The following is a 13,260-nucleotide window of genomic DNA, read 5'->3' on the forward strand; positions in this document are numbered from 1 at the left end:
CCAACTAGACATGAAACTCGTCACTTTGACGAGTTAGTTATCCGCACGACAAACGCCACGTGCACGTCATACGTTAGAATTTTGCACCCAGAAAAAGATTATGGCATTATGACCTGATCTGAAGAATATGATATGTTGTTAGTGCTGAATTCTGTCAATTTTGTGTCATATAGTATTATACAGTATAAACAGTATAATCTGTATACATATTACATACAGTGTAGAATAGGTGAAATTACGGGACCCGCCATTTATTCCATTTTTTAACATGGCGACGGTATCAAAATGAAACACTAAAATACCAATTTCGGAAGGATATTATCTCAGCAACAACATATTAACATGTAGAAGAAATTTGAATACGTAAAATATAGATGCGCGCTCTTTTAAATGTGATGAACTATGACGCAAAAGATGAAAATACAATTTTTTTTGTTCAACTGGCCATATGATGACGTCACAACGTCGGATTGGAAAAATTTTGATATGAATTCGTATTTACAATACAATAGCTTCCAGAAAACGTTTTAATCATGATTACCGCTTTTTATTCTGACGAGCTATAACAGATTGAAAGTTACTGTAAAGATGAAAATAAGTGACCCACGTTATTTACATTTTTAGACATGATGACGTCAAAAAAATTAAAATATTTTTAACCCATGCGAAAGGTAGTTGATTGACCTAAAAAATATCAAAATCTGGGTTAAAATGAAAAACGGATAAGCGAAGATGCGCTCTATTAAATGTGATGCTCTATGACAAAAGATACAAAAATCCTATATTTTATATTCGCATGGCCATACGATGACGTCACAATGTCCTGTTAGCAATATTGATGCATGATACGATATCTACAACTCATCATCTTCCAGAATACGTAATAAAAATAACTTTTACCGTTTAGTTTAGAAACTACGACTGTTTTAAAAAAGGTATAATTTTGACAAATTTTAAGGAATTTTTGAACTTTTTCATCAAAAACGTACGTAAATTATCCAATTCGACGTGCTGGTATGACGTTAATTTTAAGTCGAAATTGTTTAAAAGTTGGTAAAATTACTTGAAAAGGCTGGAAAAACATAAATCATGCGGAAAAAATTGTTTTTAACGCTACGTGCGCACAGCGCGCATAAAAATATGCGCGCGTGTGGGAATTTTTGACATGCTCAAAATGACATAAAACGCGTAGAAAGTTGATTAGAAATTGATTTTTCGCATTTTGAAATTTTAAACGCGCGTGCGCGCGTAACTTCGTGTAAAACATGCCATTTTTTCCTCACAGTCAGTTAGCGCAAGATATAACTTAAACTTTTTCTAAGTTTCAAATTAAAATGTTATATGGTTTTCGATCTATGTTAAATACGCGAAATTCATAAAAACGCGCGTAAGTCACGTTGCGCAACTCTGACGTCATTCACAATAGCGGGTGCACAACTTCACGTGAACGCCCACATGTTGACAAAGTTATAAAATGTTATGTTTACACGTTTTTGAGTTACGCGTGACACAAAAATGACAGAAAGAAAGAAGAATACAGAAAAAAAAAAAAAAAGATGATGAAACAGGACAGTTACAAGGAGTTATCCGCTACTAAGCGGATAACTAAAAAAAAAGATGATGATTTCGTACAATCACAAGGAGTTATCCTGCAACTTCGTTGCGGATAACTAATTGAAACAGGACGATTACAAGGAGTTATCCGCTACTAAGCGGATAACTAATAATACAGAAAAAAAATATTGATCTCATACAATTACAAGGAGTTATCCGCTTGGTATACCAAGCGGATAACTAATTAGCGATGAAAGAATGAGGGGAGAAAGAATTTACAAAATATTCTTAATCTTGGTTAATTGAAAGTTTTGTTGGATGTAACATTCTTTCTAGCAAGGAGCTAAAATGGCCTGATATTGGGTTAGAAATATGTTTAAACTGAAAAGGAAATTATAACGATTGTTAACCTCTTTCTTGGAAGGAGAACTAGAAGTATATATTAGTATTTAAAAGCATTTATATTTCGTTGTTTGTTGGATTGAATTGATTTTACTCTATTAACGTCTAATTGTACATCACTCATTATTAATATTAGCGATTAACGATTAGAAATAATTAAGATGTTGACTAAAGTACAAGTCTTTGGAAATGACCAATTTCTTTGAAAATGAAAAGTGTATCTTTTTATGTAGATTAGATCAACCTAATGGCGCCCACCCATTAGAAAATAATGTTAAATAAATAAATGAGTAATTGATAATTAATAAACAAATTATTAAGTAATTGTAGAGCCTTAATGAGGGAAATTAGATCAAAGGCTGTGTTAATGACATCGTGAAACATCCACCTTTATAAACTGATTAAAGACCATTTACAGTACCGTATATTACAAAAGCGTCATGTCGCTCAATAAACTACTTAAATAATCGTCTACACAATGAATGCAAGTTTAGAAAAAGATTTACTTTCATAATCTCCATCGGGGTCATCCGGTTCATAGGCTATATGAATATCCTGAAATACATAAATGATAAGTATGAAATTCTCAACGCTATTGGTATTGACGGCATCGTGTACATGCACCACATGTTGATTCGAAGTTTAATAGCATCCCAACGGATCCATTCTTCGCCCAATGGAACGATGGCCGTCTGTTGAACTTTGAAAAGAGAAACAAATATATTTTTTTTAATAGATATAAAGAGTAAAAGTTTGCTTGTGTAGACCAGTTGACAAACTGCATAAACAGAACAAGCTTAGTATAGACTGCTTGTACTAGCAAACTTTGACTCTTTATATCTATTAAAAAAAAAAAATTGTTTCTCTTTATTTGGCAAACTCTGAGGTTGTTACAGCTCAACAGAAAGAGATCACAACATTTTTGCTATTTTCAAGCTAATTACATTTATTTAGCACTGTTTCTTTCTTTATTCATCCAAAAAATACATAAACATAACATTATAATATAAAATATTAAAATAATTGGATAAAAAGGAAGAAGAGAAAAGGCGACTTCATGCCTATCTAGCTCTACTGCCTGTAAAACTAAAACATTACAATTTTATTCAAATCAAACAAATCATATTATGATAGAATTTAATTACTAATAAATAATAGTATAATAGTAATAATAATAATAGATGTATATATATGATACTGTAAATTATATATATATACATACATACACACATACATACATATACCATTCCGTTTCAATTGTATATACATACACATACACACATGTATATATTAATGCCACACATTAATTAATGTTACAGAAATGTGTAAATGGTGGCGGACGGAATATAAGCAACAACTTAAATACAGTACTACTCTGAGAACTACAGATGCATTTAAAAGTATAAGTACAAGGAGAAAGATTGTTGACTAACAAATCAATGGAATTCAGTATGGTATAGCGAGTTGTCTACGCTGGAACTAATACATCATTCTACAATATATTTTAGAAAAGAGTTATCGTTCTACCCATTAAATGATCCATCCAATCAGATACACAAAGTTAATATGTTTCACTAAACAATCTACCAATTATGATTCAATTCAATTCAATAAAACTGTATTATCCCAAATTGGGAAATTCGTTTTGTCGTCAACGTGGTAGAAAATATTCATAAAAATACAAAACCTACAACGATCATTTTAAATATCTGAAATATGTTCAAATACACTACTAAAATAGACTACTGTCAAATACAGTACTGATAATCAATTAAGTCACAAATAGAGACTGGTCAGAATATGTTACTTGCAAATGTTTCCCTAAAAATGCTACCTCAACATTCATCATGACTCAACATAGTAACAAATTCATTAACACTGTACGACACAAAGGTTACTTGAGAACATAATTGAAGTATTCTCGAAAAATGTAATTGGTTTCAAAATAATATTGTATACAAATTTTGTTAAGTTTCGGCTATTTGTGAGTACTTGATAATTGGTTTCTCGAAAGTTAAATTTGTTATACAATAATTAAAGCAGTTAAAACTAAAACTATATCAGAGTTGAGTAAAAGTTGTAAGTAAAGCTTCGCCCAAAGCTCTTATCAACTATGACGTAATTTGACTGAATGTGTAAACATATTATTTTCATCAAAGGCAGCATAAAAAATCATCATATATTTCTAAGGGTGAAATTTTTCTATTTGCCTTTGTTTTATAAGAAAATGCATATTTATCTAGTTGTCGTCGTCGATCATTATCGTCCTAGAAATCGGCCTACAAATTTTTCAGATATGAAATAATTTTCTATATAACAATTACATTTACACCTACACGGCAACACGCGTCCGAGTTTATTTTATCTTATGTATTAGATTTAATCCTTCCGTACATTTATTTTTCTTCTTTTTTCAGACGTGATATGGTAACAATCGTGAATACAAAGGAACACATAATATTGCACCAGTATTTATGTAATGAATATTGATTGGGAACTTTTGAGACTGACAAGTACTCAAATGCAAGTATTTATTTTTAAAATTTGATTTTCCTCCAGATAAAGAATATTTTCGTCGATTTCCATCAGTATTTTTTCTTTATGTTACTACGTCTCCAACTTTTCTCCCTTTTGGTACACATTTACCAATTGATATAAAGATAAATTCGGCAATCTCAATGATTGTCATCACGCTCATTCCACATAGCAATCCCATCAAGCCACCAATGTCGCCTTAAAAAAAAGACACATAAGATAATTGAACTATACATAAGTTTGACTGCACCAATTATATATATACTTTTAATATCACGATGTCAAATGTATGCTGTCTACACTATAAAACTAGTTTGACAAAAAGTGTGATTTGCCTAAATATGGTAATGATATACCTAAATATGGTGATTATGTTCATATATCGGCACATCACATTTTATTGTCACATAAAGTTTGATGTAATTGGGGGATGTTTGGCGCTACACCATCGTCCTGATGCATATACCCGGTAGTGCTACAGGAGTGGAGTTGTGGCTTGGTGGTTATGATGCTTGGCTACCACTCCAAGGGTCCTGTCACATGTCAAGATTTTTCTAATGACAAATTACAACTCCACTCCCAAAGACTTGTAATAAGACTTTGTTTATGTAGAGCATCTTGTGTATATGTTTGTCTTGTGAACCTCTGATCAGCAATTACTGGATGGATCATCCTCATTAAATATGGTAAAAAAAAAGAAGCCACTTTGGTATCCCTTATGGATTTTTTTTGTATATAATATTAATATTTACTACTGTATACAACATTTAATTAATTAAGGTAGCCACATGTGCAATAAAATTAAGCTAGGTAAGATAAACTTACAAAGTAATTTGATTGGTGAATACGCTGGAACCTGTTCCACAAATTCATAACTTATATCTTCGTAATACAGATAAACGTCAAGATAGTTCTTTCTGTTAAAATATAAAAATAATTTAATTTAATTAGCTTTGCTTTTTCCAAAAAGGCCGCGTCCTTATTTCGATTCCTTCTTCACAATCAAATAATAAAATCAATAATAGAATTCAATTCTGAATGGTAGAGGTGATCTTAGTTAATACAATAGAAATAATTGCTTATTTATCTATAGTTCACTATGTCGGTCGGTCTGTCGGTCTGTCTGTCGGTCCGGTATCACTATGCGTTTTAGCACGCGACTTATGGCTGTTGGCCTTGTTAAAATTCATATAGATTTTCAATTGCTGCAGGATGACCCATATTGTTCATTTCATTTTCTTAGAATCATATCATCATCTTAGGTATGGTTACCCAGTCAGCCTCTGCTGACTGCTGGGTATTGTTTCTCAATTGCGCGCGGTGGAAAATTATTTTTGAAGCCAATGTTAAAATCGGTAAGGCTTCTAAACGCGGCGTCCGATTGACTTGCGAGCTGCGCCATCTTGTGCCCCTACTACCTGGCGAATTATGCCTTGTTCGTGAGTTTGTTGTTGGAGGTCGGGAAGGGGCTAAACTGGTATGTGTATGCTTTTTGCTCTCCTCCTGGGATTTCGTAATCTAGATGACGTCATCCTTGAACATACTCACCTGTCGGTTGTCTAAATGTTCATTCGGCTTAATGCAGTGGTGATGAACGTACGGGACCAAACGATACCAAATGGAAACAAACAAGACTCAGAATGTTGCAATACCTACCAAACGAGAGTAGATAACTGTTTATTAATTATCAAAACTAATCTTTTATAGCACAAATCGTCCGATTGTATGTTAAAAATGATGAATTTAGCAACCAACCTGCTTGGTTCACTGAAACAATGTTTTTACAACCATTTATAAATATATTTCAATAATAATATTTTCCCGATAATATAACCTATAATACATTCTTGTTTGTAGGCCTATAACCTTTCGCATATAAACTATTTTGAACAGACTATTGATGTTTTAACATACTTTTTCAAAGTCTCTGATTTTATTTAAAAATTGAAGCGGTCTGGATTGGTTGAAATTTGAACCAGATAAATCAGTAATCTTCCCAATGTCGATAAAAGTCGACAACGGTAAGCAACACCTAGCCACCGATGTCGAGAAAAGTCGACACTCAGACATAGGCTAAGATATACAGATATTTCAATACCTTCCTAGCCCTCTAGCGTTTGGAGAGTAAAACAATGAGGTCAAGGGGTAAATTGTATTTGCTTGCGAAATATGGAAACCACGCGGTAATTGCTATTTCAAAAATATTTCATAAATATCATCTGAAAACAGTTGTTTTAATTTGTTGTAATCATGATTGCATAGAAGGTACATAGAACCCACTAATTGATGTGCGAGGAATTTTAGAGGGAAATTTGACCACGCGATGGGAAGCTAGGCCTAGCATGTAATTGTAACGATATAAATAATTCGCCTGTAGAAAACGTTCTTAGCCTTGAAGAATGGATTGACATATAGGCCTAGACAAACCGGACGGCAGGGTAAGAATAGTTTATAATTTCACATAGAATATGGTTCTTACAATCATGTTTGCTTTGAGCAATGCACGTATTTATATATGAAAAAGTAGTATCAAATGTTTATATTTCGTGTTTATATTAGTAATTTTATTTGGAATACAAATAGTTAGCCTAGGCCTACATACAGTTGTTCAGTAGCCTCGGCCTAGTTAGCCAAAAACAAACTTTTTGAGTAGGCCTACTTTCATTTACAATTTTCTCATAAATAATTTTTTTTTAAACATAATTATGTATATCAAAAGATAGCAAATTTAATAAGGAATATTTGTTTTTTAGAAACAATTTGTCCTAAAACTTGAAAAATAGGTAGACAGCTACGTACATGAAAAAAATCAACCTCTAAAACGTGAAAATGATGACTATCATTATCAAACTGCGCTTAAAAAGACTCCCGTATGATAGCGGTTCAATAATAACGCTAAAATCCTGAGAGTTTCATTTAACCCCTGTCTTCCTCTTGAAATTAAAAGTTGGGAGATAAAGGATATTGAAGCCCACATAAAAGCTTAGAAATAAAGGATACTCTTGATGAATGGTAGAAACTTCGTTGTTAAAACGCTTCCAAACTGAATGACATTGCAATTATCTATCAGCACCTCACAAAGGTGTTGACAACATATAAATAAATAGGTGATTTTTGGGGGTTTTTTTGGAAAGAGCTGAAGTTATGAAAGAGGTGTCATATCTCTGAATACTCAATTTAGCAGGTCTAAAAATATTTCATCTTTGTTGAACCAGCGAAGTAGCGATGTGGAAGAATATTCCTTTGAATGAACTTTGAACATTGCTTGAAATCAACTTATTTATTATTTGTTATTTATACTGGGTGACCTCTTCAAAGTTGTGAAGTTATGATGAATGGCTCTGTGTGACAATAGCTGTGTTAGGGGGTTACACTAGTAGAGTGGAACCGTAATACCTACGTAGCCATAACACCGGGAAGGGTTCAAGCCTCACTCACTCCAAGGTTCTGGTGGTTTGGTAGAACAAGTCTATTCGGATAAGGACTATAATCCGTAGGTCCAGTGTACCCATCTGGTCCTAGTACATCTTTCGAGACGTGTGGGGAGTTATTCGAATACATTTACAGTAATTGCAATAACTGATATGTATTAGCCTATTAAGTTTATTTATGGCAAACACCTTAATCTCGTTATTTGAAATCAAAACTACAATTAAGAGGCTATGCAAAACGTATTTATCTTTTTTCTGATTGCGTTACTGAGGTTTGATCTTAATGAACCGGTAAATAGATGAAAAATAAATCAATGTTAAATTCTAACAAAACTGTTTACAAAAATGTTTTAAGGAATTACAAGAATATAAGTAATGTTAGGAAAAACAAATGTTATCGGATTATTAAAAAGAAAGTGTGATAAAAGAGTATGTATATTTAGAGTTGAATAAAAGTAAAATTTAAGTAAACGGATGATGGTAAGGGTGAATTACTATCCATGTAAAGAATACTACACACTATTGACCACTGACCACTTTTGTGTTGACAACCGTGTCCATGCTTGACGCCACAAATAATAGTAAATACTTACTTTATCGTCTCTGTGGACTGATTCAAATGGTGCTCGAGATGTTCCAGGAAGTGATCCCCCGGCCATAAGGCAGATGATACCTTGGTAGAGTATTCCTTATATTGGCATCCAATCCGACATTTACAATGTGTGTTCGTTTGTACAATATTTTCTAAGATTAAAACATTGCAACATGTATAGTTAATGGTTTGAACGTGTGATGTCCATACTGTAAGTTCATGTAAAAATTCAATAGTATTAAGTTTACCAAATTAGACACAACAAGAATTTTGTAAAATAACTCAACGTCAAAAACATTTCTTATTTCAAAGTATAACATAAATTGAACATTGAATGAACATTGTAGATTTCACATACCTGCCTCTGGAACTACACATTCGACTGCCTCCTCTACAGTACAGTTCTTGTGGTCCGAATACCCTTTAAAAATAGTTATACAAAACTGTCTATCAGCACTGAAAATTTAAAGTTATATAAGAGAATACATCATTCATTAAAGTGTACCTGCATACGTCATTAAAGCGTACCTGCATACGTCAATAAAGCTTACCTGGATACGTGATTAAGGCTTACCTGGATACGTCAATCAAGCTTACCTGGATACGTCATTAAGGCTTACCCGGATACTTCATTAAAGTTACTTGGACACGTCATTACAGCTTACCTGGATACGTCATTACAGCTTACCTGGATACGTCATTAAAGCTTACCTGGATACGTCATTAAAGCTTACCTGGACACGTCATTACAGCGTACCCAGATACGTCATTATAGCTTACCTGGACACATCAGAGTGTAGCTTGCGTACCTGGATAAGTCATGTTAGCGTACCTGGATAGAATGTGTGCCGACATCCACATTTTTCATATAGTACATCAGCAATGCATTCTTCTTCGCATAATGATTGGGTGTAAACGTCAGAGTACTTTACACCCTCGTCTACACATTCTGATGGATATGGTTTCTTGAGTGATTTATACTAAAGTATATTAAACAGATTTAAAAAAATATACCGTACAGTATATCAAATTGCCTGAAGCAAATAAGTTTTGTTTTTGTTTTCAAAAATGTACAATCTAAAAAACGAAACGATTAAAAATCAATAATATGGGGAACAAATTGTGATTGTGATTTAAATACTGTAAAGAACTCACAAGTATTTTTCGAAATGCAACCAGTGTTTCGTAACCAGGACCAAGTGCAAAACCAAACTGGCTAATAAGAGGGCGCTCTCCTTTGGTATGCACCAGCATCTGAAATTAAAAATGAAAATTAATTCTTTGTCATAAACAAACATTCAAAAGAAAACTGTCAAAAAATTACCTTAAATCCTGCAGCAGAATTGGCTCCATGTGTATATTCATGTTGTTCGATATTTAACCTCAAGTACAAGCCTCTAGATTTCCCAGACTTCTGCACCATGAGCCGTCGGGGGTTACTCTTATGATCTTAAACGTGCCTTTGACTCTATAAATCATACACTTTTACTACATAAGCTGAAATATATCGGTGTTTCAGGCAGAATGTTAAACATAATAAATTCCTTATACCAAAACTTATCTGCTCATGTTAAAATTGGCAACAAACTTAGTCCATCTTTTAATTGTTCGATTGGAGTACAACAAGGTTCTCCGTTGTCATCTTTACTCTTTAATATTTACATTAATGATTTGAGTGGTATACTTAATCAGGTAAACGATTTCATTCAAATTGGAGATTGTCATATGAATCATCTTCTTTATGCAGATGACTTAGTGCTTGTTAGTGATACGGTGAAAGGTCTCCAAAAATTAATAAATAAACTTGAACTTTATTGTGATACTTGGAAACTTACTGTAAATACTACAAAATCCAAAATTATGGTTTTTAAAAATGGCCGCAATTTAAGGAACATCGAAAAATGGAAGTATAAAAATATTCAATTAAAAATTGTTAATTCGTATAATTATCTTGGTGTTATTTTTAGTTCAAATGGTACATGGAACAACTCAATGCAACATAATCAACAAAAAGCAAATCAAAGTTTATTCTGCTTAAAATCATTTATTTATCGTAACTTATCTTTTCTTCCAATTAAAACATGGAACCATATTTTTGATGTGAAATTACTTCCTATTTTAACGTATGGAAGCGAAATCTGGGGAATGTCAGATAGCATAAACATTATTGAAAAAACGCATACTAAATTTTGTAGATATTTATTGCAAGTTGGGAAAAATGCACCAAATGCCGCTGTTACTTCTGAGTTAGGTAGATTACCGCTTTCTTTGGATTGTTTAGTTACAGTTATAAGATTTTGGTTACATATTATTACTTTAGATCATGACAGATTCATTTTTAAGTGTTATGAGTTTCAACTTAGAAAAGTTAACCGTAATGAGAATTGTTGGGCACAACAGGTCAAACACTTACTTTTTTCTACTGGTTTTGGTTATATATGGTTACAACAATATGTTAATAGTAAAGGTTTATTTTTGAGAGAATTTAAGTTGCGCTTATGTGATATTGAAAAACAAAAATGCATTCAAAAATTTAGTTTACATAATAAGTTAAAGCTCTTTTCTCTTTATAAAAAAGAAATATGTTTAAGTTATCACTTGACCAACATCATTAATTTTAAACAAAGAAGATTATTAACTAAGTTACGTTTAGGAATATTAGAGCTAGAAATTGAAAAGGGCAGATGGGAGGGTGTAGAAAGGTATAAGAGAACGTGTAAATTATGTAAAAAGAACATTATTGAGGATGAATATCATTTTATTTTGCAATGCACATTTTACAATGATTTAAGAAAAAGTTTTATTCCAAGATTTATTCGTGTTTTTCCTTCTATTAATAAGCTATGTTTATTACTTTCCAACACAAATTTTACTTATAATTTAGGAAAATACGTCTACTTTGCTTTTGAAAGAAGAAACCATTATCTTAAGTTATAGTTATTTTTATTTGTTTGTATTAGGGCCAAAGGCCAATATACATTGAAATAATAAATTCCCTGAAAAGGGAAAGAAAGAAAGAAAGATTAAAAGTATAACAAACTCCAAAATCCGTCATAACCGTTGTAAAATTCAAAGGTCCGCATTCCTCGTACAGTTCCCATGTACACAGCTCAACCGCGCCTTCTACTGTGTGCGCAGTTTTACGGATTAAGTCCTCTGCAACGATTGTTGTGTTGATTTCCGAGAAATCAGCCGTAAATATGTCAATTCCATCCTCAACCAATCCGAAGAAACTGCCCAACATAGATAGTTCATTTGGCGTGGTTACCGAAAGTCTGGCGTGGTTGTAGTTACAGAATGTGACTGACGGAAATTCCAGCTCATCTAATTGTTTTATTGCAATTGTTGTTGACATTGGCCGAGAGAAGAAATGCAGTATATTCTCGAAAGCATAGACTCCGAGAAGACTGATTGCCCCTGCCAAAAATATGAACCACGCACATCTGAAAGTGTTAAACGCAAATACCTTCAGATTTATTCAGCAAATATAATCAATTAATTGCTAGGATCTTTTGGAGAAATTAATTTCATATGGCATTGTAATATAATCTTTTACGTAAGATGAAAGCTCGTGGTTCCCACTAGGATGCAACAGTCCTTACGTTGTGTCCTAGTGAGGACCAAGCTTAGCGATGGTATTAGGCGTTGGTAAATTGCTCCAGCAAATATCGGTGTGTTATACTTAAGGGTGATTCCCACTTACTCGTGGTTCCCACTAGCGACGCAATGTAACGCAACGCAGCGACGTTTTGACGCAAAGTGCTGTATTGCGTAATCACAAGTGGGAACCGACGACGCAACAGTGCTGCAAACATCGCAGATTTGATTTCATGCAGGCGGGGGCAAACACAATTATCGGAAGGGCATTTTCTTACGTTGCGTAGGTTGCGTTACGTTACGTCGTTGCTTTAGCTCTTTTCTCAAAGTAGGGCAGTAATAGGCGTATTAACTCGAATGAAAAAAAGACATACCTCTGTATGAAATGTGATTTCTTTGTGACGATATGATTAACGCCATGAAGTGTAGTTTCTTCACCAAACCGACCTACAACGTCTTTAAAAAATTCTGGCTCGTCAGTTTTCTCTCCTTCATTCGGTAAATTACTCTCCACGGTATTCATTTTGTATGATTTTCAATCGGCATGTAGTGCTGATTAGCTGTATAGAGCAACTGGCAGAAGATGAATGAAGAGCATTTCATTTTAAGCGATTTTAAATGGTTCCACCAGCGACTGTACTATCACGCGTTATTCACCCAGGGTTATCAATTAGTCGTAACTCGTTATTTCAGATAATATAATCAATACACAAAAAAACATATTCATTTAAGTCAAAGACATAATTAATGTGGACAAACATATGGTTACTTAAGAAACACTAAAACAATATTATATGACCGGTATCATCGATTAATATTCTAACCTTAAGTGATTCTTTCATTAAGTGTTACCCCCTATTTTATGTGTGATCGATTGTTTAAAAATGTTGAATGTTGGAGCGGAAACAACGTGATAGGGTAAATAATTGCATGTGTTCTACTAAAGCGTGGTTCCCACTAGCTAGCACGCAAGGCAACGCAGCGACGTATCGACTGCTTTATTGCGTCAATCACTAATGGAACCGACGACACAAGTGCTGCAAACATCGCAGGTTTGATTTCACACAGGCGGGGGAAAGCACAATTATTGGAAGGGCATTTTCTTACTTTGCGTAGGTTGCGTTGCTTTGGCTAGTGATAACTAATCGC

General features: G+C 33.4%; 1 protein-coding gene across 1 annotated transcript; it reads right to left on the bottom strand.

Moving 5' to 3' along the window:
- Positions 1 to 4,555: 4,555 nt before the first annotated feature.
- LOC144843478 (acid-sensing ion channel 1C-like) lies at positions 4,556 to 12,634 on the bottom strand. The gene is made up of 8 exons (XM_078700264.1): positions 12,486 to 12,634; positions 11,555 to 11,957; positions 9,670 to 9,768; positions 9,347 to 9,494; positions 8,873 to 8,935; positions 8,516 to 8,666; positions 5,317 to 5,408; positions 4,556 to 4,689 (listed from the first exon to the last, which is right to left on the bottom strand). The coding sequence occupies exons 1-8, from the start codon at positions 12,632 to 12,634 to the stop codon at positions 4,556 to 4,558; spliced, it is 1,239 nt and encodes a 412-aa protein (XP_078556390.1).
- Between the last annotated feature and the right edge of the window lie 626 nt (positions 12,635 to 13,260).

Source organism: Antedon bifida, chromosome 5, assembly GCF_963402885.1.
Source record: "Antedon bifida chromosome 5, ecAntBifi1.1, whole genome shotgun sequence".
Taxonomy (NCBI): Eukaryota; Metazoa; Echinodermata; class Crinoidea; order Comatulida; family Antedonidae; genus Antedon; species Antedon bifida.

What these genes read in the sequence shown, in the direction of transcription:
- LOC144843478 (XM_078700264.1), bottom strand. Translation starts at nt 12,634, where the DNA reads ATGAATACCGTGGAGAGTAATTTACCGAATGAAGGAGAGAAAACTGAC. An exon ending in TTGCATTTCGAAAAATACTT is followed by an intron (nt 9,495 to 9,669) that starts GTGAGTTCTTTA and finishes AATATACTTTAG; the next exon opens with TATAAATCACTCAAGAAACC. An exon ending in ATGTGTAGTTCCAGAGGCAG is followed by an intron (nt 8,667 to 8,872) that starts GTATGTGAAATC and finishes TTTTAATCTTAG; the next exon opens with AAAATATTGTACAAACGAAC.